The 14,720-nt window shown below is 27.1% G+C and overlaps 1 protein-coding gene across 2 annotated transcripts; it reads left to right on the top strand.

The window, feature by feature from the left end:
- Window positions 1–3,016: 3,016 nt before the first annotated feature.
- LOC112741912 (transcription factor bHLH35) lies at window positions 3,017–13,752 on the top strand. 2 transcript variants are annotated; one of them, XM_025791095.2, is made up of 5 exons: window positions 3,017–3,360; window positions 3,473–3,644; window positions 4,415–4,657; window positions 5,215–5,388; window positions 13,329–13,752. In XM_025791095.2, exons 1-5 carry the CDS (start codon window positions 3,287–3,289, stop codon window positions 13,416–13,418), a joined length of 753 nt encoding a protein of 250 aa, XP_025646880.1. In that variant the 5' UTR covers window positions 3,017–3,286; the 3' UTR covers window positions 13,419–13,752. The 2 variants fall into 2 exon arrangements, with proteins under 2 accessions (XP_025646880.1, XP_025646881.1); XM_025791096.2 differs by having other exon boundaries at window positions 3,025–3,360; window positions 3,482–3,644.
- Window positions 13,753–14,720: the final 968 nt, after the last annotated feature.

Raw genomic sequence — 14,720 nt, 5'->3', positions numbered from 1 at the left:
AGAAGATTCTCACTGAAGATTTCTCTCCTGGAATGAAAGCAGTATTCACTAGAAGTCCAATCCTACCTCATACAGTAAGCAGGAGCCTGTCTTTGGAACATATTGAGTTGATACATGAGAGCACAGGAAAGAAGTTCACAGTGAGGGGTGAAAACCTAAGCCCCTATAACCCTCCTCCTTAGAGGACCTGACCGTCAAGCTAGTGACGGTAAAGAAGCGCTTGTTGGGAGGCAACCCAACTATGAGTATCCTTTAGGTTTTATTTCAGTTTGAGTTTCTTTTATTTTTTTTCATTGTTTTTCATAGTTTTTTCTTAGTTTAATTTAGTTTGTGATCATGCACAGTGTTTAGAACAGGAATAGAAGAATTCAGAATGAAGAACAGAACATCTTAAAGTAAAGAGCTTTCGAAGGGTTTGGGCACTAAACGCCAGGGAGGGCGTTTAGCGCCAGGAAGGGTGCCAGGGAACCTGGCATTTAACGCCTAGGACGGATTACAGAGATTGGCGTTAAACGCCAGGTGGGCATTTAACACCCATGAAGGAAGCATTTCTCAACCCACCAAGGACGCTAAATGCCACCTGGCCATTTAGCACCACATATGGCTCGTCTTTATTTAGAAAAAAAAAGTGTTTCATAATTGTATCCACATTGGAATTATCGTGTAGTTTGCCTTTTCTATCCGTATATCAGCATCCCATCTTTTCAGATGAATTATGAATTGTTTGGATAACCATGGAAAACCCCTTTCCACCCTTATAACGTCTGCCTCCTTTGCAAAGAAAACTTGAAATAATATATTATCCCCATGAGATTTGACTCGTAATTCCTCTGATTGGTTCTATATGGTACTGAACGTTGTTTCTAGGTTGCAATAGTAAATTCTTTGTCTGTTATTATTCTCACCACCAAACTCCTTGAGCAATTTTTCAAACCTAATCTGATATCCTTTTTTCTAGGGTCACGATGTTATTGTCTTCCTCTGCTTATAGGTCTGGATTTGGTTTTTGATTCACCTATCCCCTTCTCTAATTCTCCCCTTCCTCCACTTTCCTTTGGTTTCTGTCGCTCATATGCTTACACTTTGTTATGATGCATTCATAATTTTACTGATGATCTCTCTATCTCTCTTATAGTGACTCAATGACATTCACTCTTACACTCACTCTTTCAAAATTCCTTATTCACTCTCTGTATAAAGTGCACTCTCACACAAATTTTAAAAAAAACACTAAATCTTAGCAAAGTACACTAAACCGTATCCTAGCAGAATACAATAGAATTAAACCTTAGTAGGAATACACAAATTTTTATTCAAACATATCTCATTTGCACATGAAATATAGTTTAAAAGAATTAACTTATCTCATATACAGTGTAAATAAATGAGATATTTATATATTTTTTATTTATTGTGTAAATCAGATAAATAATATGATATAAATTAATAAATATTTCCTATATATAAATCTAATTCAGTAATTGAATTGGATTGAATTCTACAACCCATAACCAATATCTAAATCAATTAAAATTGAGTTTAATCTGATTTGATTCTATTGTAATCGAATTTATTCATCGGGGACAGAATCGATATAATATTATAATCAAATCAGATTAATTTTGAACAGATAATCAGATTACTTGCTAACAATCCTAATAACTAGCTTGTCTATTGCTTATTTTTGGGAATGGGGAAGCAAAGCTTAGAAAAGAAGAGAGGTTGGGCTGTTCACCACAAATAAATAAGGCCCATAATTTACGAATTAAAATAAAAGGATATCGTATCTGCATGTTGCATAGGACTAATACTATACTTTAGGAAATCATTGTTGGGATATATAGTACTACCTGATGTCCTCATCTTAAGTGGAGACAAAAGAATCTCAGCGACTCGGCCTCAATTTTTAGTTTGGAAAGAACAAGAAAGTCATCGGAGCCAACATTACCAACCATGTATCATGTAAATTTACGCGGCCTTATAGACCACAATGCTTTTAACGGTTTGGATCTTTCTAGGAAGCAGCAAACATCAGATTTCCACATAGATAGAACCGCGCCAAGATAATTTGGCTAAAAAACCATCTTTCACAACAAATCATATTTTGCCAAAGAAAAAAAAAGGACAGATGTATGCTGAATGATAAACTTAATTTATTTGACAACGAAATATTTTTATTGAAATATCATCATCCTATTTCTTTTGTCATTGAAATTGATGGCTCAATTATTTTATATATTTAATCTAAAGTTATTAATCAGATTACGGTCTCCATCTACTTTATGTTGTCTGTTTCAGTATTTTCTTCTCTCTCTTAAAACTTAAGTCACCGTTTTAAATAAATATTGATTTAAATGTATAAATAATATATATTAGTTAGATATTACTTCTTCAATTCTTTTTTATATACTTTAATTGATTATTTGTTTAATATTTTCGTAAAATTATTACAAATTATATATTTTAATAAATAAAATATTTATTTTATTTATTTTAAAAATTTTCATTTATTATTTTTATTTAAAAATTATTAAAATTTTTATTTTTAATAATTATTTAATTATTAAATTTAATTTTTAAATTATTTTTTTAATTTAATAATTTATCAATATATTTTATTTTATACTTTTAAATATTAATACCTAATTAATAACTAAAAATAATAAATTCTGATAATTATTTAACATTCTTATTATTTAAATTCATCGTCAAACTATAAATTACATTCTTAATTAAATATTATTTAATAATAATTGACTTCAGATTATTTTTATGACTAAGATCTTTTTAATAGTTTTCAGTTCACAAAAATGATAAATAAAAAATATTAATCACATAAAATTATTTTTACATAAAAATAATAACATTAACACATATTATATTAAAATAGTTAATTAAGAATAATAAATTATCTAATAATTTTTAATAATTATCATTACATATAAAAAAAATTATGTGTAATCACCGTAAAAAACGAAAGGACTAAGAAATATATATAATACGGACAAGATAGACTATGCTATTAATTTATCTTGGAGCACGTGATTAAATTTCATCCCTTACTCCACTTATCAACCCCTGATCCCTCTTTCTATATATATGGAATAATAAGTTGCCTAATGCCTGTTATATATTCCTAACTCACAAGTCAAATTCACAAATCATAAGTCACACCAAAAAAAAAAAGACACAAATTAAACAAGATTGGTATATTGTAGAAACCCTTTACTACTCTGTCTAAAGATTCCTCTTCTTGTTCCTCTTCCTCTTTCACTTTCTCTCTCTAATGGAGAATATTGGTGATGAGTACCATCGTTATTGGGAGACCAGCATGTTCCTCCAAACCCAAGAACTCGACAAGTAAGTCACAATTTCTCTCCCTCTCCAACTTAATTGAATTAATTAACGCCTATCTATACATGTTTTCTTCATTGATAATTAAGTTGAAGATTAATTAATTGACATTAATTAGCCATGGCAGCTGGGGTTTGGATGAGGCGTTGTCAGGCTACTACGATTCGAGCTCGCCGGACGGTGCCGCTTCGTCGGCGGCGTCGAAGAATATTGTGTCGGAGAGGAATAGAAGGAAGAAGCTCAATGAAAGGCTTTTTGCTCTTCGATCAGTGGTCCCCAACATCAGCAAGGTAATTAAACAAGCACCACTTCTTTTCGTGTTAATTAATTAATTAATTTAATTAATAAAAAATACTAAAACATCATTTAAATTTATTATTTTTAATTATTAATTTAATTTTTTAATATAGGTTTTTAATTTAATAATTTAATATATTTTATTTTACAATTTTAAATATTAATAATTAATTAATGACTAAAAATAATGAATTTTAATAATTTTTAGTATATATTTTTAACTAATTTTTTATTATTAATTTGTACCGCACATTTGGTGTGCCCACTTTTTTTTATTTTATTCTATTTATATTTGATTGAATGGGTACACCAGCTGCAGTATCGGTAGTAGTTAGGATTATTTATGTAATAATGTTATTGTCATCATCTTAATTTTATTATTGTTGATCCATATTTTATATTTTTGACCTATTATAAAATGTTATACAATAATTATTGTTATTTTACATAAAATAAAAAAGATGATTGATTATTTAAAATTAAAGAAAAATTATCTTATTTGATTTTGGACTATTTGTTCAAAAAACCAAATATCTTTCTACAATTCTAAAATTCCTAACTAAACAATTCAAGTAATTTGTTTCTGTAAACAATAATTTATTGATGTGTGAAAAACTATTTAGTCCAATAATAAAAATAGATTTAGCCAATTAATTAGACAATTAGAAAGCCATTAAAAAATTTTAAATTGCTACCAAATAATGAGGACATGAATTAAAATAATGACATTTACTCGAACTTAAATGATTGTATGTTGGTGCAGATGGATAAGGCTTCAATAATAAAGGATGCAATTGAGTACATACAAAAGTTGCAAGAACAAGAGAGGATAATTCAATCAGAGATAGTTGAGCTTGAGAGTGGTATGATGGTGGAGAAGAAGAATCCTAACAGCTATGAATTTGAGCATCAGGAGCTTCCAATGTTGTTGAGGTCCAAGAAGAAGAGAACAGATGAGCTTTATGATTCTCTCAATTCTAGAAACTCCCCTATTCATATATTAGAGGTACTCTCTTTCATTTCCTAGTTTCTCTCTCTTGTATTATTGATACTATTAATTTTATTTTAATATGGTGGACACATTACTTATTATACTAGCTTAATTATTGGTCACCAAAAAATACTAGCTTAATTATTGATAAAAAGATTGTTTTTGTTTTTGTTTTTTTATTTGATATATCCATTTGATAACGACACTCAAATTTTACTAAATCTCTTTTCTTAAAATTATAAAGTATTAAATACATGAAAAATATAAGAAATATAAGAAAAAATGAGTCCCATGCGCTGGTTTACTTAGGATAAATTATAAAAAAGTGCACGGAGAAATTTAAGTACTGATAAATATAGACTAAAAAAATTGGTATTAATTTGACAAAGACGCAGTGTTTTACAAGTATGTTAGAAAAATGAAATCTTTTCCTAATTTTTATTAATAAAACTTGGTGATTTTACCAGAGTAGTAGATTTGATTATTTATTCATTTATTTCTACATAATTAACTGGAAATTAAAATTGGAAAGAAGTTTATTTAGAGAATTTTGTGCTAAATTTTCTATGCAGCTGAGGGTAACATACATGGGAGAGAAGACAATAGTGATAAGCTTGACATGCAATAAAAGGACAGATACAATGGTGAAACTGTGTGAAATTTTTGAGTCATTGAAGCTGAAGATCATCACCGCCAATATCACTTCCCTTTCCTCTGCCAGGCTTTTGAAGACAGTCTTCATTGAGGTAGGTCACTCTTTCCTTTTTCCCTTTAAATAATTAATTAATTTCACCTTTACCATATACTATACTACTATTTAATATCCCTGCCTTCTCTTCCTTTATTACCATTCAGTTATAGCTTTGTTAGGTACGCTTAGCATTTATTTTTAAATTTTTTTCTCCGTAAGTAACAAGTGCTTTAAACTCTATTTATAGTTTTATACCATCAACTGTTAAAGTATAATATTAAATACGCCCCTGTATTACATATACAAAGATTTTAGGGTTAGGGGCATATTTTAAAAACAGTGTAAAAGATATTTTACTAAAAATTATTAAAAGTATATTTTTTGAATATGTAAAATTTTTAGAAAAATTATTATTATATTGTTAAAATGTGTCTTTAGATATAAAATAGCTGAATTTAAATTTTTATTCGATGACTACTCTCTTTAATTTGAAAGATATACTAATATAGTTATCTTTTAAGTGATATATATGACATGTAATAAGATAGTGTCTTTATATTTTATTAAATATGCTAATATTTTTTATAAACACACATATCAACCTAAAATATTAGTACATGTTAAGTGGAATATCACCTGATTTTACAAGATGACAATGGTATAATTTACTCTAACAAAATAATTAAAAAAATAGCAAATTACAGCTAGAATAAGGGGCCTACATGCTTGAAAAACTAATAGAGCACTTTAGCAAAAGTGGAAGTGTGGAACACCCATATATATAAGTGAGTGAATATTAAATTTTTAAGGACAATCATCATGAGGGTTGTAGTCCATGATGTCCGGTTAAAGCTAATCAATGAAAATTTAGATTTTGATCCCCTCCAATAACACCAAGACTCCAAGAGATAGAAATTTAAAGGAACATGAACCTTTCCACTTTTCATAAAATTATGAAGTGTGCCATTTTACTCTCCTTTTTTCTTTCCCTCCCTTTAATTACCCTACACAAAATGTTAAACCATAGGAAATCTAATTGAAGTAAAAGACGCTCTATGAATGAATATAATACTTTCAAGTTCAAACAAAAGGAGATTCTAAATTTCTACATCATTCGTGACATGTTTATGAAGCTATTATAAGCTACTAATTAATTATAATTAGGTCCTTTTTTCTAGAGATCAGAGATAAGATATATTAATAACTAGAATAGCCTTTGTTGCTTTTTAGTCGCTCCTCTAGACCCCTTCTGTCATTTCACGTCAATACAAAGTAAAAAATTAAAAACATTTCCCTCTTAGTATGCTATATTTTTATCTTAATGATCTTGTGGCAAATTAGAAAATTAGTTATATTTCCTCATATGAAGAATATATGGACCCAATTTATATCTTTCGTATATTAGGAATTAGGATACCGTGTATCTAGGATTATTATTTATTTTATGCGTTGAATAATTAAGTTGTTCTTTTCTTTTTTTTCTTTTTTTCTTCATGTTTTTTCATGAATTAAAATTACTTAAATTTTGGATTTAAAATAAAATTTTTCTTTGTAAAACGTCATTAGTTGACCGTTCCTTGCTTGACTAATTTGAAAGTTTAAAGTTGTGTTCATATATTTGAGGGGAAAAGAAATAGAAATTTATTTTAAAAAATAAAAAATAAAAAGACTAAGTCAAGAATATTTTAACATTAAAAATGTTATTTGTATATTAAAATCAACTACTAAAATCAATCACCAATGTATTTGTTTATAAATATATGTGTAGTTTAATTTATTTTCAATATGTATTTATTTTTCAGCATATATTTTATACTAAAAACTAACTTTAATGACTGATTTTGGTGTACACGTAGCATAACTCATTTAACATAAATGAAATCAAGTAATTCTTTAACATGAAGTTTAAAATAGTAATAGAGTACGTAGCGAGAGGAATTGAAGTTTTTTTTTCATAAAAAAATAAAGAAGTCGTCTAACAAACTCTGTAAACTCTTTTTTTTCCCTTTTCATAAATGATATTCCTTAGAGTTAAAGTATAATTTTGTTCCCTAAGGTATAAATTGAAAAAAATTTTTATTCCTAACATTTTTTTCACACAAAATTGTCTGTAACCGTAAGATTTAACTTAGTCTTAAAACTGTCTTTCGGACCAAAATATCTTTTTTCTTTTTCTTCAAAACCAAAATATCCTTCTCCTTCTTCATTAAAATACCCAGTTTCTATTCTTCTCCATCACAACAGCATCTCTTTCTTTTCTTCTTCTTCATCACAACCCCAGCAGCAACAACAATAAAATCAAAAGCAAAACTAATGTAATAAACATAAAAAATAGAATAAGAAATAAAAGCATAAACAGAAGTAAAAAAAAAAATCTGTATCTCAAATATCAAAGAATCAAAACATAAAAAATCAGAAAGACAATAAAATTAGAAGTGCAACAACAATGAAATCAAAGAAACAGAATCAGAATCTGAAGCACAAGAACAATAAAATCAAAATTAAAATCAGAAGCACAAGAACAATAAAATTAGAATCAGAATCAGAAGTACAACTGCACAAGAAACAGAAGCAGAAGATCAAATCAGAAGAAGAAGAAATTAGAAGCAGAACGAATCAGAAATAGAATCGGAACCCTAGGGAGGACCAACAGCGAGGACGCGAAGCAGCGGCGAGGTCAATAGCATCGGCGACAGTGCGGCAGAGGCGGCAGTGGCAAAGCGCGACAGCGACGAGGCATCCCTCTTCCTTTCCCTAGCCGTGCGTTTTCTCTCTCTCTCTTCACGAGTTCTTCGACAGCGGCAAGGCGTGGCAGCAAGGCTCGTGTCTTCTCTCTCCCTCGCGAGCTCTCTCCCCCTTTGGTTCTGATTCCCTATGGCGACAGCGGCTCAAGCCTCACCTGGCGCTGTCCCCCCTTTCCCCCTCTTCCTTTCTTTTCCCTTTTTTTCCCGTCTCCGTTCTTCTTCTTATCTCCTCCCCCCTCGCGTGATTTCATTCTCCCTCTCATCGGTTCTGTTTCTCTTTTTATAATTTTTTTTGTTAAAGATAATTTGGTAATGAAATTTAAAATTTGAGTAAAAAGGATAATTTTAAAATCAAGTTAAACTTTAAGGATGATTTTCTGTGCAAAAAAAAAGGTTAGGGACGAAAAAATTTTTCGACCTATATCTTAGAAACCAAAATCGTACTTAACCATCTCCTTACTATGTAAATCATAGCAAATCACCTAAAAAAACCAAATCCAATGTAATTTTAGCTTCATTATTTATGATGTGTTAATACTTCACTGAGTTGTTATTTTTTATGTTTAAACATATCTTAATAAAATATAAAAAAATATTTTTTTAACATGTTTGAATGCATCTAAATACTATTACGTGTGAGTATATCTTACCTTATTTTTAATTAATTGTATTCTTAAAATAAATTTAAAAATGTGATATATTATTATTTATTAAAATAAAATATTATTTAAATTTTTTATATAATTATAAAAGAATATTAAAAAAAATTAAAAACTAATTTAAATTTTAATATAAATAAAATATTAAAATATCATATATATATATATATATATATATATTGTCTCTTTGTGTCTTATAAAAATTTAAAAGTCGTGTATTTGCTATTTGCATGTCCTATGTCGTGTTATGTATTCGTATCGATGCAAGTTCATTATTAAACGTTTTTTATTAAGTAAGGAAGGCTGTAATTTTTGTTAATTAAAAAAATTTTAATTTTTTTTATATATTATATTTTATATCATTAATTTAAATTTAAGATATAAAATTTATGATTTAGGGTTTAAAATTTGTTTTTGTTTTTTTTTTATCTTTAATAGCAAATTAATTTTTAGAGAACAGTGTTACACTTTCTATTTTTTCCGAAACGCATGAAAGTATATTCGTCGTAATTTCATAATCATCTTCAAATTCTAAAAGGCTAAAATCCCCCTTCAAAGTTTTTTTTTTTTTTTTTTCAGTTAAAAGATAGATGGGATAAGTTGGATAAGTCAAACATGCATGTCAATCATTAAACACTAATCTATTCTCTTTAGATAGTAGCATACACAAATTAAATTTACCTTTCTCTTTTCCGTCAAATTTTTTCATATACACAAAACACAATCCAACAAATAGTTATTTTTAATAAAGAACAATTCAAATAACATTTGTATCAAAATTTAATAAAAAACGTCCATTTTGCTAGACCAAAATTGTACTTTATACATACATGGCTACAACCTTAATCAGCTTGTGGCACCAAAGAGGACAAAGGAAAACTCTAAATAAAGAAAAACAAAAAAACATAAACGTAGGTTGTTGTAACAAAGAATAATAACGGCCAAACTAGATTTGGAAACGTGTTTCTGATTCTTGTTTTTTTCTTTCTTCAGCGTGTTTCTGACCCATGCGGTCGTTTCCCTTTCACGCACGTTCTTCTCAATTTTTTTCCCCCTTCTTTCTTTACCAAAATATACATAGTTGTATTTTCAGTATTTTGAGAACCTTCCACGTAGAAAGATTCATCACTCACATAGTCACATGGCCACGTTAATTATCGAGAAAATAAATTGTTTTGTGTCGTATAAAATATAATATAAGCGGTCCAGTTAAAACATAATTTAATTTTTACGCATTACAACATGAGTTTAATTTTTATGTACGAACATAATAAAACGGTCGTGCAATTATAATTATTCTGTTAGGTGACCAATTGACCATTCACGTGATCAATATAAAATATAATTATTTTTACTAATCTGACGTTATGTGATTGAATATACGGATAAGACGGTTTTTACACACTCACAGTACATTTAAATTAAATTCTTACAACATACCGTTACATAAAAAATGGGTTCACTTTCATTTCATTATTTGTCATAAAAAATGAAACCTATTATTAATTAGATATCAAATTTTACATTTTTTGGTACGTAAGATTTTTTTCTTAAATATCGATGATGCATAAAAATTAAACTTGAAAATTTTTGTTACATTATTTTTATTAACAAAATTATTTGAAAATAACATTATGAAAAATAAAGATTATATATGTAGAAGTGTATCAAATATTATTTTGCACTGATCACAATTGGTTGTGACACCGTTGTTTTTTGTCGTTTAGAGTATAATTAATTAGAGTGCTCCACAGTAGGTTTAGCACTTAGCTATAGCGTCACGGCCAAACAGGGAATTTTCTTATTATCTTAACAAACACATCAACGTGTTTTGATATTTTATAATGGAAAAGTCAAATATTCATTCAAAGGATACAAAACAGAAAACGACACATTCGTATGAGGGAATTTGGTTGTTGATTTCGGCAAAGCTATTGATGAGAAATTTGCTCGTGTTTTGTATGTAGTGGCCTTTAATATATACATGAGACCCCCACTGGCTAGTAGCTATACTGCTATAGGTTGTGGAAACAACACGGAAAAAAAATAAATAAATAAATAAAATAAAAAGATTTCCCTCGCGCTTTTCTTTTGAGGGTATTTTGAAGATACGTACATTAAATAAGAAATTAAAGGATAATTATAGATATCTATGTATGTAGAAAAAGTTTTATAAATGTAATTAAGTTTATATATATATATATATATATTAGATAAAAATTTTACATTTTTTTTAAAAAGTAGGATATTCTAATAATATGTTATTTTTAATGGACAACTGCTAGTAGGAATCTGATTAAAAATGTTCGAAAATTATAAAAATCTACACAGTAACTAATTAACCTAAAATAAACTAGTTTAGACAAAAAAGAATGTAGGAAGTAAAAAAAAAAATCTTATATATATATATATATATATATAAGTTACTTTATACTTACGGTAAATCAAAATAAAATTTTTATTGTTATTGTTAACCAAAAATAGTGGGAATTGTTAATCATATAAGACTAGAAATACTTTTATTGGATTATAGTATTTTATAATTTTTAATGATGTTTATATAAAAAGTTTATTTTAACCGTCTTAAGGAGTGTCCTTTGAAATATTATGTGTACGTATCGGGATATTCCAGGAACTATTGCTTATATTATTGATTGTTGTAATAAGGTTTGGTTTGGTAAATTTTTTGAAGAGGTGTTATAAGTATTTTGTTTTGTGTTTGATAAATTAAAAATCTCATATACTTGTGTCTATAGTTTTTAAAAGTATTTAAGAGAAGTTTTTTAAAGTTATTGTGTGCTTATTAAAATTAAAATGTTTAATATAATTATATATATTAATTAATATTTAAATTTAATTCTTATATTAATATTTATTATAATATTTTAAATTTTAAAAATTATTTTATTAAATACATTTATTATTATTTGTGTTTATTAAAAAATATTTTTAATTTAATTTATCAAATATAGATGTTACAATTTTTAAAAAATTATTTTTAAAAGCTAATTTTTATAAGCTAACAAAGTAAATTTTCAAATTATAATTTGTGTTTAAATGGAAAATAACTATTACTCTTTTCTTGAACTTTTCATTTGGATAAGTTTTCTTTTCTTGATGCATTCTTTTTTTTATTATTTTTTAAATCACTTATTTTATTTACATCACTACTTTAGTGCCTTTGTATTTGTGGTGTGAGGTGAGCTGTTATTTATTTTTTATGATTTTATCACAAAAGTTCAAAAGTTGTTTAAGCATAATGATGGTTAATAAAATATAAACTTAATTTTTATTTACTCAGTATAAATGAGTTTTATACATATATTTAATATTATATTATCACATTATCTAAAGTAAATAATTTTTAAAGTTTTTAATTTAAAAATTATTTAAACATATAAATTTAATTAAATATTTGTGTACAATTTTTTAGGCAGGTGAGACATCAAATTAATCTCATAGCATTAATTTTTTAATTAAAAAATTATTTTCATAACTTTAAAGTAGCATTGGAATTGTTACTTTTCAAACACTGATATAGTAGTTGTGAGGTTGATTTTTTTTTGTTAGAATATATCGAAGTTGGCATGGCCATGTCTTGATTAAGAATTATTTTAATTGATTTATCTGTTCAATAAAATCTTCAATAGATTATATGTATGTGTGTGCAGCTGTGATCTTGAATCATAAAATTTTATAACTATGTTAGGTGTACATTTACTAATATAAAATATATATTAAAATATAAAATATATATTAAAAATAAATTAATTATATATATTTTTATAAAAATATATGATGGTTAATTTTAGTAATTAATTTTATTGTATAAATATTATTTTTAAACTTTCAAATTCAAAGTGTATTCTAAGATGATTCTATTATTTAATTTACCAAAAAAATTTCTACAAAATTATATCTTTAATTTAAGTTAAGTGCAAAGTCAAAACATGTATTATTTCAATTGGGTAGTAGTCACATCAAATATCAATTTTTTCTACCGGAGCCCAAGAAAGGGGTTTAATAAATGAATGGATAGAAGTGTCTTAATCAGAGATTAATTAGTAACAAGGAGTATCTTTTCATGATGTATACATAGATTTTCCAATTTAAAGATTAAATCATTCTTTAAATAGTCCTTTAAAAAAAAATGAATCAATAATAATAATAAGAGTAATGTTATATATCTAAATCTTTTTAGGAATTAAGTCCAACCAACTTAAATAATAAGATTTGGAGTAATGCTATCCATAACTAATTTTTGTTGATGTTAGATCAATTTAGTTGAACTTAGTTAACAAAAATTCTTAGAAATGTGTAGCATTATTCTGATAAATAATAATAGCTTAAAAGAAGAATTTAACAAGCTTATGGTATATAAAAATTCATTTCATTTTATAAATTCTCACAAAATATTGTTAACAAAAATGAAATTCAAACCATACTTTTAGGATAAATTTGTAAAAAAAAAAAAATAATTGCTAGTACTCCAAATTAATCTAATATTCATTTCATTCTAGGCATATCATTAGTATTAAGTACTAACTTTCTACAACTTTGGTGATTTAAGCACAAATTTGTTGTGTTTTCAGGCAGATGAAGAAGAAAAAGATCTTTTGCAGATAAAGATCCAAACAGCAATTGCAGCTCTTAATGACCCTCTAAGTCCAATGAGCATTTGATGAAGAATATAATTATATTATTAATTGGAAGTTCCAACTTTTGGGTCAGTGGTGAGTGTTGGGTACAATACAAGGTTCAAATGAGTGCTATTTGGGTGGTATTTTCCTTATCCCTCTTTGGTGTTTCCACTCAAATCTTCTCATCACTAGTGAATAGTGTGATTATGTCTTCACCTTTGTTTTGTGGGTAAGTTTAGCAAGTTTTCTCATAAAGTGCTTTCTGTGTCCAACAAATTACAAGGTGTATTATTGCCTCTATTATTATTAAATTAAGTTTTATCACTAAAGATAATTAATAAATTTGGTAATAAAAAAAGTTTTTAGCATGTAAGAATATGAGTTCAAATTTTACTACAGATAGGAGAGTAACTGAGTTAAGGGTAAAAAAAAAAAAGATATGTAGCGATCTTGATAATGATTAATGATAAGTTTATTTAATTTTTTTCTCTTAAGAAAACTTTTGACGTTATTAGAAAAAAAAAAGTTGTGTAAGGATCAAAACTTATTGAAAGCACCTTACAAGTTGCAATCACGGTTTAAAAAAATAAAAAAGAAACAGTAATCTACTCTACAACAAAGAAGAATATTTACATTGGAGAACTGGCCTTTCTCAAACATTGAACATTAGCCAGTTAGCCAATATTGAGGACCCTGCTATTGTTCTTAACATGACCCCATTGGAAAAATGGGATCCAACATTGATGCACTTTATTTGGTGTATTTTGTTTGGAATTTGGTATTCTCAGAATATGATATCATTCAATGGACAATACACTAGCATTTTTTATGATTGACAAATCCTAGTGGTAAAGTATCAATACTATTTATAGAGAGATCTAGTGGCAGCATTAGAAGCAATAATAAAATCTTAGAAGCACTAGCAAAAAAATTGTCTAGGCTTGTCATGAGATTAGTTAGTAAAAACAAATGTCTACATATTTACTAAGAAAATTCTAGAAGTTAATTAAATAATTAAGTGCTAGAAAATAATATTTAGTGCCTTCATTCTCTATAAGTCTTAGTTAAAAAAGAAATAACACCTTTTGATGGCTCTTATGTCTCCATTCCCTGTTGCTTTATTTGCAATCGTTAAAAGATCCAAAATGGAAACCAAGTGTTCAACACATAATGTGCATGACTCTAGTGTTCGACAATTAATTCTAGAACAATTTTGATTAAGAGAACATCCAACAGAAAAACAATAAGACTATTTCAAGATACCCATGTTGGAAATAAGTGCATTCATCTTCTGCAAAATCTCTTGTATCCAGAGTACAACCTTACTAAACAGCAAGCAGAAAT

Source organism: Arachis hypogaea, chromosome 14 (assembly GCF_003086295.3).
Source record: "Arachis hypogaea cultivar Tifrunner chromosome 14, arahy.Tifrunner.gnm2.J5K5, whole genome shotgun sequence".
Lineage (NCBI taxonomy): Eukaryota > Viridiplantae > Streptophyta > Magnoliopsida > Fabales > Fabaceae > Arachis > Arachis hypogaea.
The sequence above is the reverse complement of the archived record's forward strand: the minus strand, read 5'-3'. Positions and strand labels throughout refer to the sequence as shown.